General features: G+C 48.8%; 1 protein-coding gene across 1 annotated transcript in view; it reads right to left on the bottom strand.

Annotated features, from left to right (window-relative positions):
- The window catches only part of LOC147608694 (putative E3 ubiquitin ligase SUD1), an 89,688-nt gene extending 68,377 nt beyond the window's left edge, over positions 1 to 21,311 (bottom strand). The window contains exon 1 of the mRNA XM_086788472.1: positions 20,770 to 21,311. Coding sequence (XP_086644598.1) covers positions 20,770 to 21,033 — 264 coding nt within the window. The 5' untranslated portion in view covers positions 21,034 to 21,311. The remainder of the gene's footprint in view (positions 1 to 20,769) is intronic.
- Between the last annotated feature and the right edge of the window lie 3,248 nt (positions 21,312 to 24,559).

Below are 24,559 nucleotides of genomic sequence, written 5' to 3'. Positions count from 1 at the left end.
TGCTCCAACTTCTGGTTCTAAATGCTCTTTTTCTAGCTGCCCCTTCTGGATTAGCTTCTGAGAATGTCCATGGGCAATTCTTGCACATGACATCCCCCTCTACTAAACTTGATGACGGGATTCCAACCTATTCTTGGATGACTGTCATCATCCCACTCTCTTCCCGAAGTCCCTCGTTCATCCATCCGTCTCTGTGGCAACCCTTTTCTCTAAAACCTGGCCCGGTATCCAAAACCACTCTGACTCTGAATAAGATCTATGCATCTGTTCCGTCCAGTCCCCAATCCGTTCATGCCCTGACTCTGAACACTGTCTTGGTCTTGAAATGAGTCAGGCACTCTCACATCACCCCTTGGAGGATAATCCTCCCTTGGGACCGTTGCCCGCGAGCCTATCTGGCTCTCAAGACTGCCATCCCCACTGGCTTTGTGGAACACCACCAACAAACCTCCTGGGAGCTCTTCCCGATCTTGTGTTCCTTGCCCTGGGCTTCGTACCCATGCACTTTCCTGTACCTTGGACCTGTACACCATCATATGGGACTAAATCAGTGTTTAGCTTTGCTAAGCCTAATGCTCTGATACCAATGTAACACGCGGAAGCTCAGGGAGTCTTCTTTCAGCCCTAAACACTACTGAGAACATGCTGATGCAAAAACGCAGACAGAAGGGAGAGTAGAGAGAGAGAGAAAGATATGCTGGAAATTCAATATATTTCATATGGTACAAAAAGATACCTAATTCTACAGCCCTAGGCTGCCTTGCATAAAAGGTGGAATACACCAAAATCTGTCCTACTCTAAGGACCCAACTCAAAGGAGTTGAATGAGTATAACAATGAGCATATGCGCATTTTATAGGCCCTTTGGACACAAGGATGTCAAAATACGCAGCGGACATGATGACCAGATCTGGGAACACGAGCAAAAAACGCATGCAGAAAAACAGCACAAGAGAGAGAGAGATGTAGGCGTGTAACTCTGCTCTGATATACACAAGAAGATCCCGAATATGATACAAGTGTGGTATGGGGGCTGGGGGCCTATTTATATGCCCCCACATCAGTAGTCGGCCTGCTGTAGGCAGCCGACTGGCCCTGAGAATTCCACGACCAGCACACATCTCCAGTCGGCCAGATCATCAACAGTCGGCCACCTCCCAGATGCAGTCGTGGACCAGTTCAGCAGTCGGCCAGCACATGGGCTGCCTCCCAAGCCACAGAAAAATGGAAAAAAATAGGGGAAAAATGCGGGGAGTGAGGAAAAATGATAAAACACCTGATAAGGGCGGACACACCCACAACAAAGGCCCTGGTGTATAAATCTAGACAGGAGATGACTTCTAACACCCCCTCTCAGCTCCTGGCTGTGAAACCAACCACTGGGAGCTGGGGTGCCGCGCCTGAGCAAATCCTGAGAGAGCGACTTCGTGAAGAGGTCCACCGTACTGTCCTCCGTCGAACAGAACTCCAGCAAGATGTCATCAGCAACGATCTATTCACGAACAAAGTGCCTCTGGATGACCATGGGTTCCACCAGTGGAAGCCCAAACCTGCTATGCAACCACTGCATCCTCACCACCTCACAAACAGCCCGGTACTCTGCCTCTGTTCTCGACAAGGCAAAAGATGACTGTCTCCAACTGCTCCGTAAAACTGCTCCTGGGCCTGAAGTAGATCCCCTCGTGTCCGGATCTCCTCCCCAAACTAAGTCACTCCAACCGTGGAGTCGGACTCCATCCAACAATCCCCCTCTTGTGTACAAGAGTCCATGATCCTTCGCATGCCGCAGAAACCACAGGAAACGCAATCCTGCCTCCCAAAGAGTCATCCGCAACCATGAGCTCAACAGCCTCATCAGGAAGCTCCCATCCAATCTGGTGTCCATCAACCAGATCAATGAACCATACAACTTCTGAGTCAAAAAGGCATCACACTGCTCACAAGGATCAACACCTGTTACGGTGCACAAACAAGTCCTCGAAACCTGATGAAACCTATCAACCACCCCCTCTGAATCCGGAACCACAAAGCTTGGAGAAACCACCTCCTTCTGCAAGTAAGCACCTGCCACCTGCCTGGCTTTCCGAAAGGTCCCCGTGGAAAGAACATCCTCAACAACTGGAAGTTCTATGTCCCGAACACTACGAGACATCAGAGCATAAGTGACCTGTTCAGCTTCCTCTGACTGACGAATACAAGAACTACCAACATCAGTACTGGAAAGTTCCTGCCAACTCCTGCCATCTACGGGCAAGCTATCCACCATCTGGTCCCGGAAAGCCCGCACCTACAGCGTATCCACACTTCAGTGGCCATTACCAGAATGCCACTCATCACAAACCTGAGGACCTGGGAGAGAGAGTGCTGAAAGCCTGTAAACTCCATTCTCCACTCCGCCTTCCCAAACCACTTGGCCTGTTGATTTGTCTCGGAGAGCAACAAAATGCACATCAAACTCCACCCGTACGCCAGTCTTGCAAACCTGATGCACTGACAACAGATGAAAACCAAGTGCCGGAACATACAACACCTGGGAGGAATGCTTCCCCCCTCTGCCATCGGGAACTATCTCCATCCTGCCCTCACTGTGAACTGGGATAGCGGACGTATCACCAGTAAGAATATGACCAGAAAGCCTGCAGAGATCCTGTAAACCGGAACGGGAAGGAGTCATGTGCCTGGAAGCACCACTATCGAGAATCCATTCCCGAGTATCCGTTGCGGAGAGTCCTCCAATCTCCTCCCTGCCTAAAGAAAATGAAACATCGGTGTCCATCACCTCCAGGTGCACAAAAGCCGGAGTCTTCATGATTGCTGCTGAGGAGTCTTCACCCTTCTCGGTCTTCCACTTGGGACACTGCCTCCAGTAGAGGCCTTTCTCGCCACAATCATTACAAGTCCTCTCTGCCTTCAGTTTCTCGCGGTCAACGTCGGACTTCTTCTCAGAAGACTTCTCCGATGAAGCCTTCCCTTTGCCCGAGTTACGGCCTTTCGACCGTTGGCCAGTTAAGGCCTCCGAACCTCCACCCTGAGGAGGGTTCGTGAATCGTTCCTCCTGGTCCACGACCATGGGCACAAGCTCCTCCCACGTGATGGTGCTGAGCCTGCCACTGGTAATCAAAGACGAGTAAAATGTTGAGTACGAAGAGGGCACGTGTGACAGCAACGTTATGGCCATGTCCTCTGACGATATCTCCTTCCCAACCTGAAGAACCTCCTGCTGAAGAGCCTGCAGCTTGTTAATATGCTCCCGCATCGTCGACGACTTTGCAGGGCTCATAACCCGCATCTGTACTTCCAAGGAAATCCTCTTCATGGGCAATACCCTGTTGTAAAGTGAGGCCAAATGTTGCCATATACCTCTGGCCAGCGTCATGTGCTTTACATGATTGATTACCTGTGGTGTGCAGTTGAGGAAAATAAACGAACGGACCCTGGCGTTGACACGATTCCACATGTGTGTCTGAGCCTCCCGGTCCTTTCGGGTCGACGGTAACTCCCCTTCCTCAACTTCCGGCCGTGGAACACCAACAATGACGAAATCAGCGAGGTCGTAGGACTCCAGAACAGCGAGGTCGTAGGACTCCAGAACAGATTCCATCATAACCTTCCATATGCCGTAGCACCTCTAGACACACTCACCACCCAGCTGTCATCTCTACTACATACTGCCGCCACCCGCAGCTTCCCCCATCATACACACATTGCACACACAGATAGATCTGGGAGCATGCCCCAGAATCGGTGGTATGATGATGAGTGCAGAGAGCTATATAGACACCTTCGTGCCCAGAGAGCACTGGGGACCATTACATAGAGGCAGGCGAGCCGACAGATGAGAATCCTCACACGCCGTAAGAGGCGTGCATATGAGGCGGCACAGTACTGGGATATATACCACCTACTCATAAGCAGAGATGCAGCCACTGCATGGCGCAGGATGAGAGAGCAACGCCCTCGTACCCCGATTGAGGATCCACACACATGGCACATATGCAAAGAGCCTCTACCATATCCCTCAACAGCCGCCCATACCACAGCCACAGGAACCCCGCCCTACCACCTCTACTTTCTTTACCGCCTCGATGGTAGAGAGAGCTATCCGCCGGTTACAGCATGGGAGATCGGCTGACCACACAAGTATACAGAGTGAGCATCTTATTTATGCAACTGACACACTGGGACCCTTTGTTGCTCACCTCTTTAATAGGGCACTAGTGGAGGGCCTACCAACTGAGTGGACTATGCACACCATCGTGCCTCTCCACAAAGCGGGAGACATCCTAGACCCCAGCAACTACAGGACTATCATGATTGGTCATACATTGGCCAAACTTTATGGCGCAGTGCTCGAGGCAGAGTTGAGCTCATATGCAGAGAAGAAGGGACTGCGAGCACCAGGGCAGGCTGGATTCCGACGAACTTTCTCCACTATTGACCATATATTCACTATGAGATGTCTGATTGACCAGGCTAGGGCGCGGGAGAAGAGATTATATTGCTGCTTTCAATTACCCTATGGGTGATTTGACTTTTAGAAGATCACGCTTCCCCTATGGGATAGAACTAGGTCTTTCCTATGAATCGTATCCTTGAATCTCAACATGGTGAAGGTGTCGATAAATAGGAAATTTTCTCTAAGTTAAGACTTAGTGGACTATCTTAAGTGTTTCTCCTATTTTAGAAGGGGGAACCTTACAATTGGTATCAGAGCCAAGTTTAGCTCCTAGGAATTGCCATTTAAGGAGTGTTTTGCAATGAATGTTTTACCTAACATAATGCTAATTAATAAAAACATGCTACTAAAACAAATAAGTTGAATTGATGTTTGAATGATTGTAGGAAGAGGAAGATGCCTACTCGAAAGTCACTCCTCCAATTTCGAGTTCCGTGACACCATGGTGCAGATACTAGAGAAGATGTCCCTCCCTCATTTATCTCGTATTGAAAGAGGATGGGGTAGAGATTTCTAGAGTCGTGGACCGAGATATTTCTTCATCCGAGCAGATCGAATTGGGAACCTCACCACCGACCTAAAGCGGATTCGTTGGATTGAGAAGTTGAAGATGATCCGTTTATTTTGGTTCGTCGGTACCCCCAGGGCCGACACCTCTGTGACTATAGATGGGATTCGCATACCTCAGGATCGCTGGGTGTATGACCAATTACCTACTGATTACCAATTAAATGGTCCCAAATATTTGTTGCCACATTCTTGAAAATATGCATGGGATCTAAGAGATGATTGATCTTCATGTCACAACAATATGGAAGTCAAAAGAAGATGAAGAGAGCGCCTGTTTGTGCGTGGTCTCGGAACACCAGTGAGGCGCTCTCCGCAGAGTCCAGTGAAAGCACAGGACCGTAGAGATTGGACCACACTAGTGGTCGTTCTGCTTCGAGCTCCTACATCGAAATTCGAGCCTATTTGTTTGGTACTGTTTTCATATGTACATGGACATTATCTGGTTCTTGGAACCCATGGAGCATTGTATTCATTAAATACTCCCAATAAATATATCATATATTGAGGGGGGGGTCGGCCCGTTCCGGCCCCAATGCTGGTGTCCATCTTTCCATTTCATTTCATTTAAATTTCAAGTTGTATTAAGTTGTCCATTTCAAATTTGTGGTTTTAAAGTTGTGCTATTAAGCATGTGGGTGTCCAACGGAGTCTTTCCCACTTGACGGGATCGGTTTCAGAGATTGGTTGGTATGTCAACCTAGGTTAGCTCAGCTCGTGGCTCGGTGGGGACAGCCAAGACTGTGGACTTGCCCACGGCTGTCATGTGTTGGGGTAAAGGCATAATGCCCACCCTTGTAGTGTGTACAAGCCCATAAGTTATAGTACATAGTACACTTAGTACTTTTAATGTACTAAGTGCACTGTGTGTACTGGAGCAAATATACATGTGTGATAGGGGAGTCACACACTCACACTTGATGAGTTGACTTATCCCCACAACTCTCTCTCTCTCCCTTCTTCTCTGTGTATGTCTCCCACATGAAACCCTAATTCTTCTCCCTTCAACTGGTATCAGAGCTATGGCGATTGCAACTGCAGCATTTGCTTGAAGAAGCAAGGGTGTGTGCCCACAGGCATTTTTGACGCCAACAGCAAGTGCCACCGGTTTCACCTCTGTCGCCTTCACTTCACACACCTCCAGTGCAGGGCAGCAAAATTGACGGCTCTAGATGCCGTATTTGTAGGCTCCCATTGCAAGAGAAGGAAGTGCAAGAAGCGAGGCAAGAAGTCACCGCAGCTGAGCTCGTGCGCTTGCAGCAAACCATTGGGCGTCAGCGCCTAGCCACAAGAGGGAGTTGCAGGCAGCAACGCGTTGGGCGTTGGACGGCTAGCTACTAGGCGGAGGCGGCGAAGAGCTGCGTGTGCAGAACTAGCGCATGCAAGCGTTGGGCGGATACGCGCATGCAGGCTGGCGGGCGGCGCTCAGCTCATCGCGTGTAGCGCTGGCCAAGGCGTAACAAAGGGCACGCTTACGTGTCCCCGTGAAGGCCCAGTCTCGTGCAGCGCAGGCGGAGGCAGCGTCAACAAACAGGGCTCCGCCTGCTAGCGTCCGTCCGGGAACATTTTGCCTCGCGATACTGTGCCCACGTTCGTCGCTGCTCAAATTGCTTCTTCTACAGCCCGCTGCTCTCGATCTCACGCAGCAAGCAGCATCTCACACGAATCATCAAATACGAAGACACCCCCTTTTCTGCAACAGAAATCAGCTGATTTCAGAGGTACATGCTTCAATTTTTTTTTGGGATTTGCAATTGAGCAGGTACAATCATCAATTGAGCAGGTACAGGTGCCAAATTGCTCAAATTTTGAGCAAAATTGGCAAAATTGGGTGACATTGGTCACATTCAGAGTCAATTTGCAAGAAATTGGATGTCAAAATTTGGGGTTTTTGATGTAATTGTGCCATTGGGCATTCATACATGCTGTATGATGTGAGCAATCTCACATTTGGGGCAAAATTGCAAGAAATTGGAGTGCAAATCAAAGGGCTTTTGTGCCGATTGGGTTGATTTGCATGCAAGCACTGGCATTTGATGCTTTGGGCAATGTGTTGATGCCTGTCAAGCACTCAATGTGCCTGTAAATCAAGGGGCTTTTATGTATTGGATGTATATGTGGCCAGGGGGAAGCATTGTGAAGACTCTGGATGCCTTCATGTGCGTTAATGTACCATGTATGATCAGAAATTGATCTTGAATCAAGGGGCTTTTCAAGATTTTATGCTTGTTGAGCTTGGCAAAGCAGCAGGCAAGACTTTTATGCCTTGAATCCTCAGAAATCCACTTGCAGTCAAGGGGCTTTTGCCCAATTTCTGTTCGGGACTGTTGTATGCAGTGGTGGGGACTGTAAAAGTCTGATTTTCACTCATTTGGGCAGCCAGGAGATCATTTATTGCTACTGTACCTGCTGGTACAGATTTGGTACAGCTTTGTACAAGTTTTGGCATGGCTGCACATTGATTTGAGTGAGCAAAAGGCTCATTTTCAGCTGCTGTACTTGCCGGTACAGATTTGGTACATCATTGGTGAGCACTTAGTACTGTTGTACAGTACTTTGGAAGGGGAACAGAGCACATTTAAGGTGCTGTCCTAAATCTGCAGCAACCAGATTTTGGTGATTTTATCACATACAGTGGGAGTAGAGTTCTCTTAGCGGCCCCTGGACCCCCAGCATCAGGTGGATCTTTACAGAGCAGCGATCCAGAGGAGTGGGCCTTGGTTTCGAGGAGCGTTTTGCAGCTAGCCTTCTGAGGGCCTGGGAGCATCTGAGGCCATCACTCTTCCAGACTCCCCCCGGCACCGATGAGGAGCGCCTGAGGCAGCCATTGATCTGGAACCCCTTGATCCGACTTCCCAGTGGTCATATGGTTGGATCGCGTTCTCATGTGTCGTGGGGCCCGTTGAGCTCCGGCCTAGCCCAGTCCTTAGACGACTGGATATGTTTTCAACAGCTGCCTCTAGAGGTTCAGGAGAGGAGACTCAGCAGGATGAGGGGCAGAGAGTTGATGAGGCAAGACATTGAGGCGGCCATCCCCCGGGAGTGGCGGACTCCAGTACAGGACCCTCCACCTCCACAGTGGATGGGCGTCTTTACTCGGCATGAGATCCTTCTAGCGGTCTGCGGCTCAACAGAGAGTCGCCCCACTCACCTTCGAGGTGGGAGAGGGAGGCCATCTTCAGAGGACCCGACTAGATTTGGATGAGTTCCAGGGTTGTATCTTTCAGAGGGTGCGGGTGGTCGGCTTTCATCGGAGACAGTGGCATGTAGACCCCTCACCGGCCTCGATAGGGGAGGACTATTCTTGGAGATTATGGGCTTGGGACAGCAGGCCTCTTATTTGCCTTCAGTGGGATCCAGGCGAGTGGCTTTGGCGAGATCCCTATTCGGCCCCTACCAGCCCAGGCACCCCCTTTTTTCAGTACACAGCGAGGCTGGGGCGGCGGATCCAGAGGCACAGGATAGAGGGCACCCCGGCGGCGGCCGCGCATTGGCGGCGACAGGGGCTCTCCCCTGCATTCCTTAGGGACTTCTGGCAGCGCCTTTGGAACAGCTTCCGACCCCGAAAGGTGACGCTTTTTCTCTGGCTTACAGCGCATAGAGGACTGGCTGTGGGGGCTTGGCTAGCTTTTGGCAAACACCCAGCGTCCTGCCCTCGGTGCGGCCATGCACAGGAGTCGCAGCGGCACTGCCTATGGGATTGCCCACAGGCAGAGCAGGTCTGGCAGCGCGCTCTCAGGATGGTTTTTGCAGGCTCGCCAGGTGAGATGATGGTGACGTGGGGTGCGGTGGCTTGGGCCACGGACAGCGGCCCGTCCCTTGGATACGAGGACGTCCCTGGCAGTGGGACCATCCAGGTCTCTGACAGGGCGATGGCGGTGGTTCCGACGCCAGACTTCTCTTCGGCAATCTCCCAGGAGGGGGGACGGGCACAGATGGGAGATGATCAGCAACATGACGGCTTGGCACATATGGAGAGCCCGATGCAGGGAGGCCATAGACCGCCAAGCGATTCCACCGGCGGAGGTCATACAGACTCTCTGGGTGGACATCATTCACACCTTGAGAGGACACTGGGGGAAACTTCAGGGCGACTCGGATCGCATGAGAGATCGCCGCAAGGCGTTCCTCCGCACTTGGCAGCCTGGCCCTTTCCTCACCGCGAGGGGCGAGGATGTCACTTGGCACTACAGGCCTCCAGTTTGGCTCTTCTCACCTCCCGCATGTACTACTAGGTAGCCCCCCCCCAGAGAGCGGCCAGCCACGGGGGTGGAGCTCCGGTGTTCACTGTATATATTATCCCTCCTTGTGAGGTGAGCTTTGTAGCCTTATGGCGTCTTCTCGTTAACTAATAGAAGGATCGTTTTTCCCCCCCAAAAAAAAAAAAAAAAAAAAAAAAGTGGGAGTAGAGTTGCATTTGTGCTTCCGCAGTGGGAGATAAAACTTTGGGAGAACAACTGTGAGCACTTTGTGTGCTTTTGTTGAAGTGTTTGCACATCTTGCAGGGAGTCAGGCATTGACAGGTTGCATATTGCTATGGCAACCACAGGTGAGAGCTCTTCATTGCTTCACATCAAGAAGCTTGAAGGCTCACATAATTATGACATTTGGCAAACCCAGTGCTATAATGTGTTGCTCCAGAAGAAGCAACACAAGCCCATCAAAGAAAGGAGTGTAATGCCCGCTTCTCTTACTGCTGAAGAATGGGAAGATATGGATAGCTGGCAAGATCTACTATCATGTTGTCTGTGTCAGACTCTTTACTTTTCAGCATTCGTGAAGAGAAGACAGCTTGGGGCATGTGGCAAAGATTGCAGGACTTGTATGCCCAGCAAAGTGCCTCAAGCAAAGTGTATTGGTTGAAGAAACTCATAGGTCTTCAAATGAAGGAAGGGGCGTCTATGACAGCCCATCTAAATGAGTTTAATGGTGTTGTCAGCCAGGTCATCAATCAAAAGTTGGCAATGGACGATGAGTTCAAAGCCACCTTTCTCTTATGCACTTTACCAGAGAGTTGGAACACATTCAGGACAGCCACTAGCAATTCGAATGCTATGCTGTCATATGCAGATGTGGAGGGTGCTCTTCTTCAAGAGGAGATGAACAGGAAGAACAACTCTGTTGGAAAGTACAATGCAATGAATGCACGTGGGAGATCCCAGCAAAGGGGTAAAAGCCAAGAACGCAGAAGGAGCAAGCCCCGTTCCAAAAAGGACTTGGAATGCCATTATTGTGGCAAGAAGGGACATATCAAAAAGCAATGCTACAAATGGAAGAATTATCAAAAGGAAAAGGGCAAAGGAAAAGACAAAGACAAAGATGAAGCCAAAGATGCAAAGCCAAAGGGCAAAAGTGGAGTCAAGATCGAAGAAATCAATGTGTCACATGCAGGTGACAGTGAGGATGAAGTCCTATTCACGTCTTCACTTGATGCCCATTCACTTCTTGCAGGAGATGGTCATGGTATGCACTCATGGATCGTTGATTCAGGTGCCTCCTTTCATGTCACAGGTTGCAGAGACTTGTTTGTCAGGTATACTGCTGGCAATGAAGGCGTAGTTTATTTGGGTGACAACCATGCATGCAAGATTCTTGGCAGAGGTGATGTGAGGCTTGTGTTTTCAGATGGCTCACAGCTTATGCTCCATGATGTCAGGCATGTGCCTGAGATCAAGAAGAACCTGCTTTCCACTGGACAGCTTGATGATGCTGACTATGTTACCACATTTGGTCGTGGAAAGTGGAAGATTAGTACGGGCTCACTGGTTGTTGCCAGAGGCTCTAAGGTGGACACTCTTTACTTTATGCATGCAGGTGTTTGTCACCATGCTAATGTAAATGCAACCGAGCTGCCAAAAATCTCTATGTGGCATAGCCGGTTGGGACACATGAGTGTCAAAGGAATGGAGCAATTGTCTCGTTTTGGTTACTTGCCTTCTCCAAAGGTCTCAAGTTTTCAGTTTTGTGAGCATTGTATATATGGCAGGCAACTCCAGTGCCCCCACAAGAAAGCTCTTGGAGTCTTGGACAGAAAGATGCTCAGTTAGAGCTTGTGCATACAGATGTATGTGAGATGCCTCAGCTTTCTTTGGGAGGGGCAAAATATTGTGTCTTTTATTGATGATGCCACACGCAAGGTGTGGGTTTATCCTCTTTGTTTGAAGAGTGATACATTCTCAGTGTTTGAGAAGTTTGTTGCTCTTGTTGAGAATCAAACTGGCAAAACACTGAAGGCTTTGCGTTCCGACAATGGTGGAGAGTATATGTCCAAACAGTTTCAGGACTTTTGTGATGCTAAAGGCATCAAGAGAGAGCTCTCTACTCCTTATGATCCTCCACAAAACGGGACAGCAGAGAGGCTGAACAGGACCATTCAGGAGAAGGTCCGTTCTATGTTGTCACATGCTGCGTTACCTCATGGTTTTTGGGCTGAAGCTGTTATGACAGCCGTTCATCTTATAAACAGGTCACCTAACACGAGGCTTGGTGGGAAAGTGCCAGAGGAAGTATGGACAGGGAAGCCTCCGTCCTACAAGCACTTGAGAGTGTTTGGTTGCGTTGCGTACGTGCACATACGCAAGGAAATGCGCACCAAACTTGATCCTAAGTGTAACACGCGGAAGCTCTGGGTAGTCTTCTTTCAGCCCTAACCACTCTTGGAAACCTTCTGATGCAAAAACGCACCATCTGATGCAAAAACGCAGGTAGAGAGAGAGTAGAGAGAGAGAGAGAGAGTGAGAAGTGCTGGAAATTCAGTATATACTATGGTACAAAAAGGGTACATATCTTGCAGCCCTTGGCTGCCTTCATAAAAAGGTGGTTAACCCTAAAATCTGTCCCCTATGGGACCTCTAAGGATTCAAACCCCTAGTGGGATTGAATGATTAATTCTATGAGCACTTGGTGCCTTTTATAGGATTCTTGGACAAGGTAGGAGCTGGCCGACTGCTGGTCGGCCAGTTCTGAATACATTAAATGACTTTTAACTCAGCCGACTTGGTTATCTTGCCTTGTCATCATGTGCCTTCAGCCACCTTGCTTCCTGGTACAGCCGACAGCTCCTGTACTCAGCCGACTGCCCCCTAGTTTTTCTCCAAGTCCAACCTGGCCACTTCTGTATCTTGTGCTCCACACTCTGACTCTATCTGGTTCATACTATTTATCTGTTTGCCCCCTCTGGATCTAGCCCTGAGATTGTCCATGGCATCTATGATGCACATGACATCCCCCTCTGCTAAACTTGATGACGGGAATCCAACCTGCTCTTGGATGACTGTCATCATCCCAATCCTGTCCCGAAGTCCCTTTGTCATCATCCATCCCTGGCAAAACCTTTTTCTCTGAAAACCCGGCCTGTTCTCCAAACCACTCTGTCTCTGATGAAGATCTATGCATCTGGTCTTCCTCTAGTCCACAATCCATTCCTGCCCTGATTCTGAACACCGTCTTGGTCTTCATTCCTGGAGCTAAGTCTGGCACTCTCACATCACCCTTGGAGGATCAACCTCCCTTGGGACCGTTACCTGAGAACCTATCTGGCTCACGGAACTGCCATCCCCATCTAGCACTGTGGAACACCACCAACAAACCTCCTGGGAGTTCTTCCCGATCTGTGTTCCTTGCCTTGGGCTTTGAATCCGTGTACTTTCCTGTACCTTGGACCTGTACACCATCATCTGGGACTGATTCAGTGTTTAGCTTGGCTGAGCCTAATGCTCTGATACCAATGTAACACGCGGAAGCTCTGGGTAGTCTTCTTTCAGCCCTAAACACTCTTGGAAACCTTCTGATGCAAAAACGCACCATCTGATGCAAAAACGCAAGTAGAGAGAGAGTAGAGAGAGAGAGAGTGAGAAGTGCTGGAAATTCAGTATATACTATGGTACAAAAAGGGTACATATCTTGCAGCCCTTGGCTGCCTTCATAAAAAGGTGGTTAACCCTAAAATCTGTCCCCTATGGGACCTCTAAGGATCCAAACCCCTAGTGGGATTGAATGATTAATTCTATGAGCACTTGGTGCCTTTTATAGATTCTTGGACAAGGTAGGAGCTGGCCGACTGCTGGTCGGCCAGTTCTGAATACATTAAATGACTTTTAACTCAGCCGACTTGGTTATCTTGCCTTGTCATCATGCGCCTTCAGCCACCTTGCTTCCTGGTACAGCCGACAGCTCCTGTACTCAGCCGACTGCCCCCTAGTTTTTCTCCAAGTCCAACCTGGCCACTTCTGTATCTTGTGCTCCACACTCTGACTCTATCTGGTTCATACTATTTATCTGTTTGCCCCCTCTGGATCTAGCCCTGAGATTGTCCATGGCATCTATGATGCACATGACACTAAGTCTCACAAATGCATATTCCTAGGATATGGTGACAGAGGTGAAATGGGGTATAGACTTTGGGATCCAGTGAATAGAAAGATTATACGCAGCAATGATGTCATTTTTGATGAAACATGCATGTATAAGGAGCCTGCAAGGCAACAGGAGCCTGGCAGAGTCATCTTTGATGATGATGGACATCATGGACAACAACCAAGGGCTGTAAATCAGCCATTACAACAACAAAACCAACCCTTAAATGGTGCTGAAAATGGTCCAAATGGCGCCGTTTTTTGCCGTTGCTCTTCCCATTTCTAGCCGTTTATGGCTGTTGGCTTGGCCTTGGGCCTTGGCCCTTGAGCCTTGAGCCTTTGAGGCTTGGCCCTCTCTCTCTCTCTTGCCCTTGAGGCTTTCCTCTCTCTCTCTCTTGCCTATCTATATAAGAACAAGCCTCTACAAGGCTACAAGCACACACAACTCTCAAGGCTCAAGCTTTCAAGGCTCAAGCTTCTTCTAGCTTCCAACTTCCAAGTTCCAAGCCTCTAGGCTCTCACACAAGACCCGCGGGCCGCCGCCCTACTATCTAGATTCTAGAATCTAGACTCTCTCTCTCTCTCTCTCTCTCTCTCTCTCTCTCTCTCTCTCTCAAGCCTCTTAAGTCTTCCAACTTCCAATACTCTAGGCTCTAGGCCTCTCTCTCTCTCTCTCTCTCTCTCTCTCTCTCTCTCTCTCTCACGGTTCACCTCTCCCTCAACTTTCAAGCCTCTTGAGTCTTCCAACTTCCAAGTCTCTAGAGTCTAGGCTCTAGCCTCTAGGCTCTAGGCATAGTCACAAGGGACGGGGGACGGTGACGGGGGACGGGGACGGGGACGGGACGGGGGACGGCCATAAGTAGGGAACGGGGACGGGGGAGGGAACGGCACTCAAAAAATAATTTTTTTTAAAAATTTTCTACTCTGCACTTATTCTACTTTGGAAGCACATCAAAATGAGCACAAGTTTACACTAAAATGCTAAGATTTTGAGTCAAAGATAATAATTAAGTAGATATCTGATACAAAATGAGTCATGACTCAAGAGTCAGGACTCAGGAGCCTTAAGGAGGCAAAATGAAAATACAAGGACGGACTCAAATGAGTCAATGACAAAAAAGTGCTGAAGACTGGAGGCTAGAGGCTAGAGCTAAGTGTAAGGCCCATGAATCATGATCCATGAATGATCATCCACGTGAAGTGCTCGCCTCATGGTCATGGGTAGCTTGTGCAGCTGCCAAAGAAGCATCAAGCTCATCCTCAGTCTCATCCTCACTGGCATGCTGCTCCTGCACCTCATCCTCCCGTTGCTCTTCTTGTTGACTCATCTCCCACTCGGTGAAGGAATCTGCCTTCTTGGTCATGCTCTTGCAAAGCATTCGCAAGTTCGCGCTGACGAAGACAAGGTCATTGGCACGCTCTACCCCGAGTCGGTTCCTCTTCCTAGAGGCAATGTGGCTGTAGGTACTCCAAAGTTGCTCCAAGCAAGAGGAGCTGACGGCCTGGCTAAGTATGCGGATGGCAAGCTGCTGCAGCTCCGGTCCATCTGAACCAAAGTCCTCCCACCATAGAGCAGCACCAACTTTGGAGCGGTCAACCTGTGCATCATGACAGCCATAGGAGCCATGAAACGACCTGTACATCGAAAGCTGGTCCCTGATCTTGCGCCTAACCGATGCATCAGGCACAAGACGATCCAAGATGATCCTCCATCCAGCGCTCACCTCCCGGTCGCTCTCCTGCTTGTTGCCTTGGAATTCTGGGTCCACCACATAAGCTGCTGCATGCAATGGAGAGTAGTAGGAATTCCACCTTCCTAGACACAAGGCATGGATCTCCTCGTATCTGTCTTCGTCAGGCACGAAGTCTTTCAACTTCTCTATCATGCGATCCATGGCCTCGTAGACCTTGCCTATGCATGGCTGCATAGCGTCTACAATCCTCAACAGGTGGACTATGGGCCTCACCATAGCATCTGTGGTCTTCACACGCTCCCACCAAGAGGCGTCATCCGCCCGTAGCCTACACTCTTGGCCAGTGTTTGTATGGGACTCTTGCATGGCGACAAACTCGTCGCTAAGGAAAAGCCCCCTCAAAGCACCACTACAATCCTTCAACCGGCCCAACATGAGAAAGTTGTAGGCGAACCGGGTGTCCGAATATTTGAGAAGAGAGAGACAGGACCTCTTGTTGAACTCATGCCGAAGTCTTTGGTGGTTGAGGACAAAGGAGACCATGGTGTTGGCCTCCTCAATGAGCGGGCTGATCCATGGTAATGCCCCGATGTCCTTGAGGAGGTTGTTTAGGCAATGAGCCATACAAAAGGACACCGTGACATGTCCATACATACCTTGGAGAATAGCTCCCGCCGCCCTATTGGAAGGCTCCCCATCCGCAACAAAGCCGACTACATGCTCGGGGCCAACGATCTCCATGGTGGTAGCCCACTCTGCCGCAAGCACATCCGCGCTCTTCCCAGTGCCGGATGCATCATGAGATGAGATGAAGTACATCTCTCCACGGGAATATGCAACCATGCCGTGAATACTCCTCTTGCGGGTGTCACTCCATCCATCCACAATGAGGGAGACTCCGTTCCTCTCCCATTGCCGCTTTGTGTTGTCGGCCGCTTGCTCTACAATGCGCTTCTCCTTGTCGAGCAATGTAGTGCGCAAGCTCTCGGATGAGGGGGGCGTATAGGTTGAGCCATACTCCCCAATCTTCTTAACCATTACCTTGAAGTATTCCGACCTATTCAAGAAAGTAATTTACTAATGAGAAGGAGACTAGGATGATGAAAACATGAATGATGAATTGGCAATGATCGATTGCACTTACCTAGCCGCTTGAAAGGCAATGTGGTCGTGGAAGAAGAAGCGGGCCACCGCCATATCCACCTCCTCCTTCAACTTGGGGTTCCAATTCTCCCCAAGTGTAGATTGTCGCCGTGGGCCACGTAATGATTGAGAGGCCGTGGAGATGGAGGGTGCCGGTGTCGTGGATGGAGTAACATTCCGACTTGATGGCGAAGGTGATGGTGTGCATGATCCCGATCCACCACATGACTCCATGGTAGAGGCTTGAGTTCCTCTCCCCATCGTCGCGGGATCCACGGCCACTCGTGGTGTCCTTCTTGTCGCTTCGACCGCTTCGTAGACGCTAAGCTTGTCAAGAAGTTCCCGTCTCTTCTCGGGCGTGACATTCGTGCAAAACCTCACCTCATGCCCACTCTCATGCAAGAGGTGGGCTCGCACTTTGTCGGCGCCACCCGTTCGCCGGTACGGGCAAAGCTTGCATACCCATGGCCGAGAACCGCCTCCATGAACGGATGTGGTGTAGTTTACCTCCTCCCACCATGTCCATCCCGTTGTCCTTCTACGAGAAGCCCCGGCACGTGAGGAGGATGCCATGGTTGAAGATGGCTTGCCGCTTGACTCTTGAGCCTTGAGGAGTGTGAGAGAGAGAGAGAGAGAGAGAGAGAGAGCCTTGAGGAATGAGAGAGAGAGAGAGAGAGAGAGAGAGAGAGAGAGAGCCTAGAGGCTTGGAAGTTGGAAGAGTCAAGACTCAAGAGGCTTGAGGGAGAGGTGAGAGCCTAGGCCCTAGAGCTTGAGCAATGAGCAATGAGCAATGAGCAATGAGCAATGAAGCTTGAGCAATGAAGCTTGAGCAATGAGCAATGAGCAATGAACTTGTGTGTGGCAGCTTGTAGCCTTGTGGGCTCTTATATAGATAGGCAAGAGAGAGAGAGGGCCAAGGCCCAACAGCCATAAACGGCTAGTAGAGCCCAAGCCCAACAGCCATAAACGGCTACAGTGGGGCAGGCACGCGGCACGCAAGCGCAACGGCCAGAAACGGGCGCAACGGCCAGAAACGGGCCGGCGCAACGGCTATCTGCCGTCCCCCGACAGCCGTCCCCGACAGCCGTCCCCCGTCCCTACGGCGTCCCCTGCGCCGTCCCCGGTTTGAAACGCCAGACAGGGGACGTCCGTCCGTCCCCGTCCCTGCGCCGTAGCGTGACGGCGTCCCCGCGTTCCTAGGCGCCGTCCCCGCCGTCCCCTGTGACTATGGCTCTAGGCCTCTAGCCTCTAGGCTCTCTCTCTCTCTCTCTCTCTCTCTCTCTCATTCCTCAAGGCTCAAGAGTCAAGCCATCTTCAACCATGGCATCCTCCTCACGTGCCGGGGCTTCTCGTAGAAGGACAACGGGATGGACATGGTGGGAGGAGGTTAACTACACCACATCCATTCATGGAGGCGGTTTTTGGCCATGGGTATGCAAGCTTTGCCCGTACCGGCGAACGGGTGGCGCCAACTAAGTGCGAGCCCACCTCTTGCATGAGAGTGGGCATGAGGTGAGGTTTTGCACGAATGTCACGCCCGAGAAGAGACACGAACTTCTTGACAAGCTTAGCGTCTACGAAGCGGTCGAAGCGACAAGAAGGACACCACGAGTGGCCGTGGATCCCGCGACGATGGGGAGAGGAACTCAAGCCTCTACGATGGAGTCATGTGGTGGATCGGGATCATGCACACCATTACCTTCACCATCAAGTCGAAATGTTACTCCATCCACAACGCCGGCACCCTCCATCTCCACGGCCTCTCAATACGTGGCCCATGGCAACAATCTACACTTGGGGAGAATTGGAACCCCAAGTTGAAGGAGGTGGTGGATATGGCGGTGGCCCGCTTCTTCTTCCACGACCACATTGCCTTTCAAGCGGCTAGGTAAGTGCAATCGATCATTGCCAATTCATCATTCATGTTTTCATCATCCTAGTCCCCTTCTCATTAGTAAATTACTTTCTTGAATAGGTCGGAATACTTCAAGGTCATGGTTAAGAAGATTGGGGAGTATGGCTCAACCTATACGCCCCCCTCATCCGAGAGCTTGTGCACTTCATTGCTCGAGAAGGAGAAGCGCATTGTAGAGCAAGCGGCCGACAACACAAAGCGGCAATGGGAGAGGAACGGAGTCTCCCTCATTGTGGATGGATGGAGTGACACCCGCAAGAGGAGTATTCACAGCATGGTTGCATATTCCCACGGAGAGATGTACTTCATCTCATCTCATGATGCATCCGGCACTGGGAAGAGCGCGGATGTGCTTGCGGCGGAGTGGGCTACCACCATGGAGATCGTTGGCCCCGAGCATGTGGTGGGCTTTGTTGCGGATGGGGAGCCTTCCAATAGGGCGGCGGGAGCTATTCTCCAAGGTATGTATGGACATGTCACGGTGTCCTTTTGTATGGCTCATTGCCTAAACAACCTCCTCAAGGACATCGGGGCATTACCATGGATCAGCCCGCTCGTTGAGGAGGCCAACACCATGGTCTCCTTTGTCCTCAACCACCAAAGACTTCGGCATGAGTTCAACAAGAGGTCCCGTCTCTCTCTCCTCAAATATTCCGACACCCGGTTTGCCTACAACTTTCTCATGTTGGGCCGGTTGAAGGATTGTAGCGGTGCTTTGAGGGGGCTTTTCCTTAGCGACGAGTTTGTCGCCATGCAAGAGTCCCACACAAACACTGGCCAAGAGTGTAGGCTACGGGCGGATGACGCCTCTTGGTGGAAGCGTGTGAAGACCACAGATGCTATGGTGAGGCCCATAGTCCACCTATTGAGGATTGTAGACGCTATGCAACCATGCATAGGCAAGGTCTACGAGGCCATGGATCGCATGATAGAGAAGTTGAAAGACTTCGTGCCTGACGAAGACAGATACGAGGAGATCCATGCCTTGTATCTAGGAAGGTGGAATTCCTACTACTCTCCATTGCATGCAACAGCTTATGTGGTGGACCCAGAATTCCAAGGCAACAAGCAGGAGAGCGACCGGGAGGTGAGCGCTGGATGGAGGATCATCTTGGATCGTCTTGTGCCTGATGCATCGGTTAGGCGCAAGATTAGGGACCAGCTTTCGATGTACAGGTCATTTCATGGCTCCTATGGCTGTCATGATGCACAGGTTGACCGCTCCAAAGTTGGTACTGCTCTATGGTGGGAGGACTTTGGTTCAGATGGACCGGAGCTGCAGGAGCGCTTGCCATCCGCATACTTAGCCAGGCCGTCAGCTCCTCTTGCTTGAGCAACTTTGGAGTACCTACAGCCACATTGCCTCTAGGAAGAGGAACCGACTCGGGGTAGAGCGTGCCAATGACCTTGTCTTCGTCATCGCGAACTTGCGAATGCTTTGCAAGAGCGTGACCAAGAAGGCAGATTCCTTCACCGAGTGGGAGATGAGTCAACAAGAAGAGCAACAAGAGGATGAGGTGCAGGAGCAGCATGCCAGTGAGGATGAGACTGAGGATGAGCTTGATGCTTCTTTGGCACAAGCTACCCATGACCATGAGGCGAGCACTTCACGTGGATGAACATTCATGGATCATGATTCATGGGCCTTACTACTTAGCTCTAGCCTCTAGCCTCTAGTCTTCAGCACTTTTTTGTCATTGACTCATTTGAGTCCGTCCATGTATTCTGCCTCCTTAAGGCTTAGTCCTGACTCCTGACTCTTTGAGTCATGACTCATTTTGTATCTACTTAATTATTAATATGACTCAAAAGCTTACCATTTTAGTGTAAATTTGTGCTCATTTTGATGTACTTCCAAAGTAGAATAAGTGTAGAGTAGAAAAATTTTAAAAAAAAGTATTTTTTGAGTGCCGTTCCCTCCCCCATCCCCGTTCCCTACTTATGGCCATCCCCCGTCCCGTCCCCGTCCCCGTCCCCGTCCCCCGTCCCTTGTGACTATGGAGACTGATGGCTGAATGTTGAAGATGACTTCTTCTACTGCCTATGACTGTGGCACAATGAAGTACCGTAGAACACTTGCACCTATGTGTTAGGGTTTTTTAGAGATAGAAAAAAGAGTGTGGTGGAAGCACACACATATATATATGCACCAGTGCTACTTGATGTCGATAACTGCAATGGGGAAAATGTGGCACACCTCACCTGTGGTACACAGAAGATAGGCCCATGGGGCAAGTGCAGGTGATAACATGGCAGTTTGTGGACCTAGTCGACAGCAATAAAACAAACCGACAAATAGCATTGGCGCATATATATGCGTGGGTAGCCCAATCATCATAATCATATGCTGAGCGCTCCGTCATTGGTGTATGTATACGCAGATGCCAGTTTCTTAACCCTCCACCAGCACGTATCACACCTCAGGCTAGAGCCCACCCTTATAAACTTTAGAGACATTATAAAGTTAATATAGTACCACTGTGGCATTCATACTTCCACTTACAGCTTTGTTTTATATCATTCCCAAATAAAACACAGAATGGAGACCATCACTGGCAGAAAACGTAGTAAAAGCCCTAAATTAGCTTTAATCACAAATTCTTAGCAGAAGTTGGATTTGGGGTCATTTGCTCAAAGTACCTCGCACTGACGGGCGTTGCTGTGGTTGAGCCACTGGAGGAGGCAATCCTGGTGCACGTATTTGATGCTGCCGCTGCAAGCGCAGGGGTAGAAGAGCGGATTGTGCATGTCGGCGGCGGTACGGCAAATCCGACACACCTCATCGTCCTCCTCTTCCTCCTCTTCGCCCTTCATCTTAGTGGCCTGCGAAGCTTCTGCAGAACTGCCCATGTCGATCTCGCCCGCTCCACCTCCAGTCCCAGCTCTATCCCTAACCCTAGCCATGCCTATAGGATGGTTTTCTGCCGTCCTCCTTCACTCTTCCTTGTGCCAATCACCTGCCATAACCCCTTCGATGCTCTTCTGCGATCGACCAGGCAGTCCTATTGCTTCGATTTGGAGGCGTACAGCACACCGAGAGCTTTTCTATTATAATGAGGCTTTTATATATACAAGGCTTGGGCATAGGAATCATGTCACTTTTTCCTAAAATTACAACCAAATATGCACCCCAAACAATTTTTTGGGTTGCATTAATTGAAGTAGTGATACGTCTCTAATTCACATGCAAACCCATTCCAATTTACATGCAAACCTCCCAAAAGATTCTGGATTATGGTGCCTTTCGCTCCTAGATTCTGCACGTCGTGTGCTTGGTGTGCTGTCGATTTCATCTCCGCTCTACATCGTCTCCAGGTTTTCTTTCCTGTGCTGTCAGTTTGGTCTCCGCTCTACGTCGGCTGCCTGCAGCTTTTCTTTGTTGCGCTTTCTGGTGCAGATGGCGGTGTCATCTCTCGCATATGTCGGTCATGTGTTGGTCTTCTCTAAACTTCCTTTCTTTTTCTACGTTTCTGTGCTTCTCATGTGATTTCTATTTTCAACTCTCATTTTAATTGGTGTTGTTTCATGCGCTCCTCGTCATGCCCATGCTCTGTCTATTTTTTTTGGAATCTGTTTCTAGAACGATTATATGGCCTATTTAAAGAGCCCTTCTCTTTGGGCTGATCACGCCTTTGTTTGTTCTTTCTTTTATCGTAGGTATCACTTTACCTTGTGATAATGCCTCCTAGGAAGAAGCCTTTGGACGACATCAGTAACATGATGATGTTTGATCGTTGTGGTAATTCTTCTATGCTCCTTTGCCATGAAGATAACCCGTCCGTTTCAACTGTGCCCAGTGCAGAAATAAATACACCTTGCCCTTGAATAGTTACACCACCCGAGGGCCCTCAGACGGTTCGCAGCCTTCATGCAGAGAAGGAGAAGGCACGGTCGTTAGGTTTTTTTTTTTCCCATCTTGATATTAATTCAATAATTAATTAATATGATTCGACTTTTTTAATTTTTTTCAAAATTAATAATATTTTTTTTAATAATTCTCAATTTTTTTGGATCAAAGGATTCTAGATTATGGCGCCTTTCCCTCTTGGATTCTCCATGTCGTGCGCTTGGTGTGTTGTCGATTTCACCTACACTCTACATCGTCTCCAGTGCAGAAATAAATACACCTTGCCCTTGAATAGTTACACCACCAGAGGGCCCTCAGACGGTTCGCAGCCTTCATGCAGAGAAGGAGAAGGCACGGTCGTTAGGTATTTTTTTTCCCCATCTTGATATTAATTCAATAATTAATTAATATGATTCGACTTTTTTAATTTTTTTCAAAATTAATAATATTTTTTTTAATAATTCTCAATTTTTTTGGATCAAAGGATTGTAGATTATGGCGCCTTTCCCTCCTGGATTCTCCATGTCGTGCGCTTGGTGTGTTGTCGATTTCACCTACACTCTACATCGTCTCCAGGTTTTCTTTCCTGTGCTATCGGTTTCGTCTCCGCTCTACGTCGACTGCAACTTTTCTTTGCTACGCTTTCTGGTGCAGATGGCGGTGTCGTCTCTCGCATTTGTCGGTCATGTGTTAGTCTTCTCTAAACTTCCTTTCTTTTCCTACGTTTAAGCGCTTCTCATGTGCTAATTTTAATTGGTGCTTTTCGACATGTTTCATGCGCTCTTCGTCATGGCCATGCTCTGTCTATTTTTGTTAGAATCTGTTTCTAGAACGATTATATGGCCTATTTAAAGAGCCCTTCTGTTTGAGCTAATCATGCCTTTGTTTGTTCTTTCTTTTATCCTAGGTATCACTTTACCTCATAATAATGCCTCCTAGGAAGAAGCCTTTGGAGACAACATCAGTAACATGATGATGTTTGATCGTCGTGTGGTAATTCTTCTTTACTCCTTTGCCATGAAGATAACCCGTCCATTTTGACTGTGCCCATAGCTGAAATAAATACACCTTGCCCTTGAATAGTTACACCACCCGAGGGCCCTCAGATGGTTCGCAGCCTTCGTGCAGTGAAGTAGAAGGCACAGTCGTCAAGCAATTTTTTCCATCTTGATATTATTAATATGATTTGATTTTTTACTTTTTTCCAAATTTAATAATATTTTTTTTATGATTCTCAAATTTTTTGGATTAAAGGATTCTGGATTATGGCGCCTTTCTCTCCTGGATTTTGCACGTCGTGCGCTTGGTGTGTTGTCAGTTTCATCTCCGCTCTACGCAACCTCCAGGTTTTCTTTCCTGTGCTGTCGGTTTCGTCTCCGCTCTACGTCGACTGCAGCTTTTCTTTGCTATGGTGCAGATGGCGGTGTCGTCTCTCGCATCTGTCGGTCATATGTTGGTCTTCTCTAAACTTCCTTTCTTTTCCTACGTTTATGTGCTTCTCAGGTGATTTCTATTTTCAACTCTAATTTTAATTGGTGCTTTTCGACATGTTTCATGCGCTCCTCGTCATGTCTATGCTCTGTCTATTTTTGTTAGAATCTATTTCTAGAAAGATTATATGGCCTATTTAAAGAACCCTTCTATTTGGGCTGATCATGCCTTTGTTTGTTCTTTCTTTTATTGTAGGTATCACTTTACCTTGTGATAATGCCTCCTAGGAAGAAGCCTTTGGACGACATCAGTAACATGATGATGTTTGATCGTCGTGGTAATTCTTATATGCTCCTTTCCCATGAAGATAACCCATCTTCAATTGTGCCCAATCATGTGTCACTGGGGACTTCATTGAGAGCCACCAAACTAACTTCCCAAGTGTGGATGTGCTAGTTCCTCATCCAAATCACCACTCTGTTGTCACACTGAAGAGATTTGTGTGCCAATTTTGTGTGTGTAGGAAGAGCAACTTACCTTGATGAAGGCAAGAAAGAATCCTACACATTAGGGACTTTCTTGACTCAAAATAGGGCTCTTTAAGCTATTTTATTTTACTTTTGACTGGGTCCTTTGGATTATCGAATGAGAGAGATTAGAGTCTAGATCCATGTGGGTCTTTTAGAATTTTGTGACACAAGATCAAGCATATCTTATATGATATTGGGGCTTCATATATAAAAAAAGAGGGAATGTTAGATGGATCACTTTGTCCTCACCTTGAAATAATCCAAATATGTCAAAACATAATCATCACATGGAAACACGATGTTTGTTTTCCCCTCTTTCATTTCCCTCCCTTACAATTTTTCCCTTTGTTAGTTGTGAAAATTAATATCGCCATATCTATCATAGGAAATCGATATGCTTGGGGAAGTCAGGTTTATTTATGAGATATAACATATAGAATGAGTGATAGTGCCCAAGAAGAATGGGACGATCGGAATTTACGTTAACCTCATAAAGGCAAGGAAGCCTATAGTAGCTAGATTCTTTAATGGATTTTTGGGCTATAGTCAAGTGGAGATAGACCCTAAGAATTGGCATACGACGACATTTACAATGAAATGGGGAAGGTACACATACATCATT

The sequence above is a fragment of the Cibotium barometz genome, chromosome 52, assembly GCF_041138505.1.
Source record: "Cibotium barometz isolate CiBa-2024 chromosome 52, ASM4113850v1, whole genome shotgun sequence".
Classification (NCBI taxonomy): Eukaryota; Viridiplantae; Streptophyta; class Polypodiopsida; order Cyatheales; family Cibotiaceae; genus Cibotium; species Cibotium barometz.
This window is presented reverse-complemented; position numbering and strand designations above follow the sequence as displayed.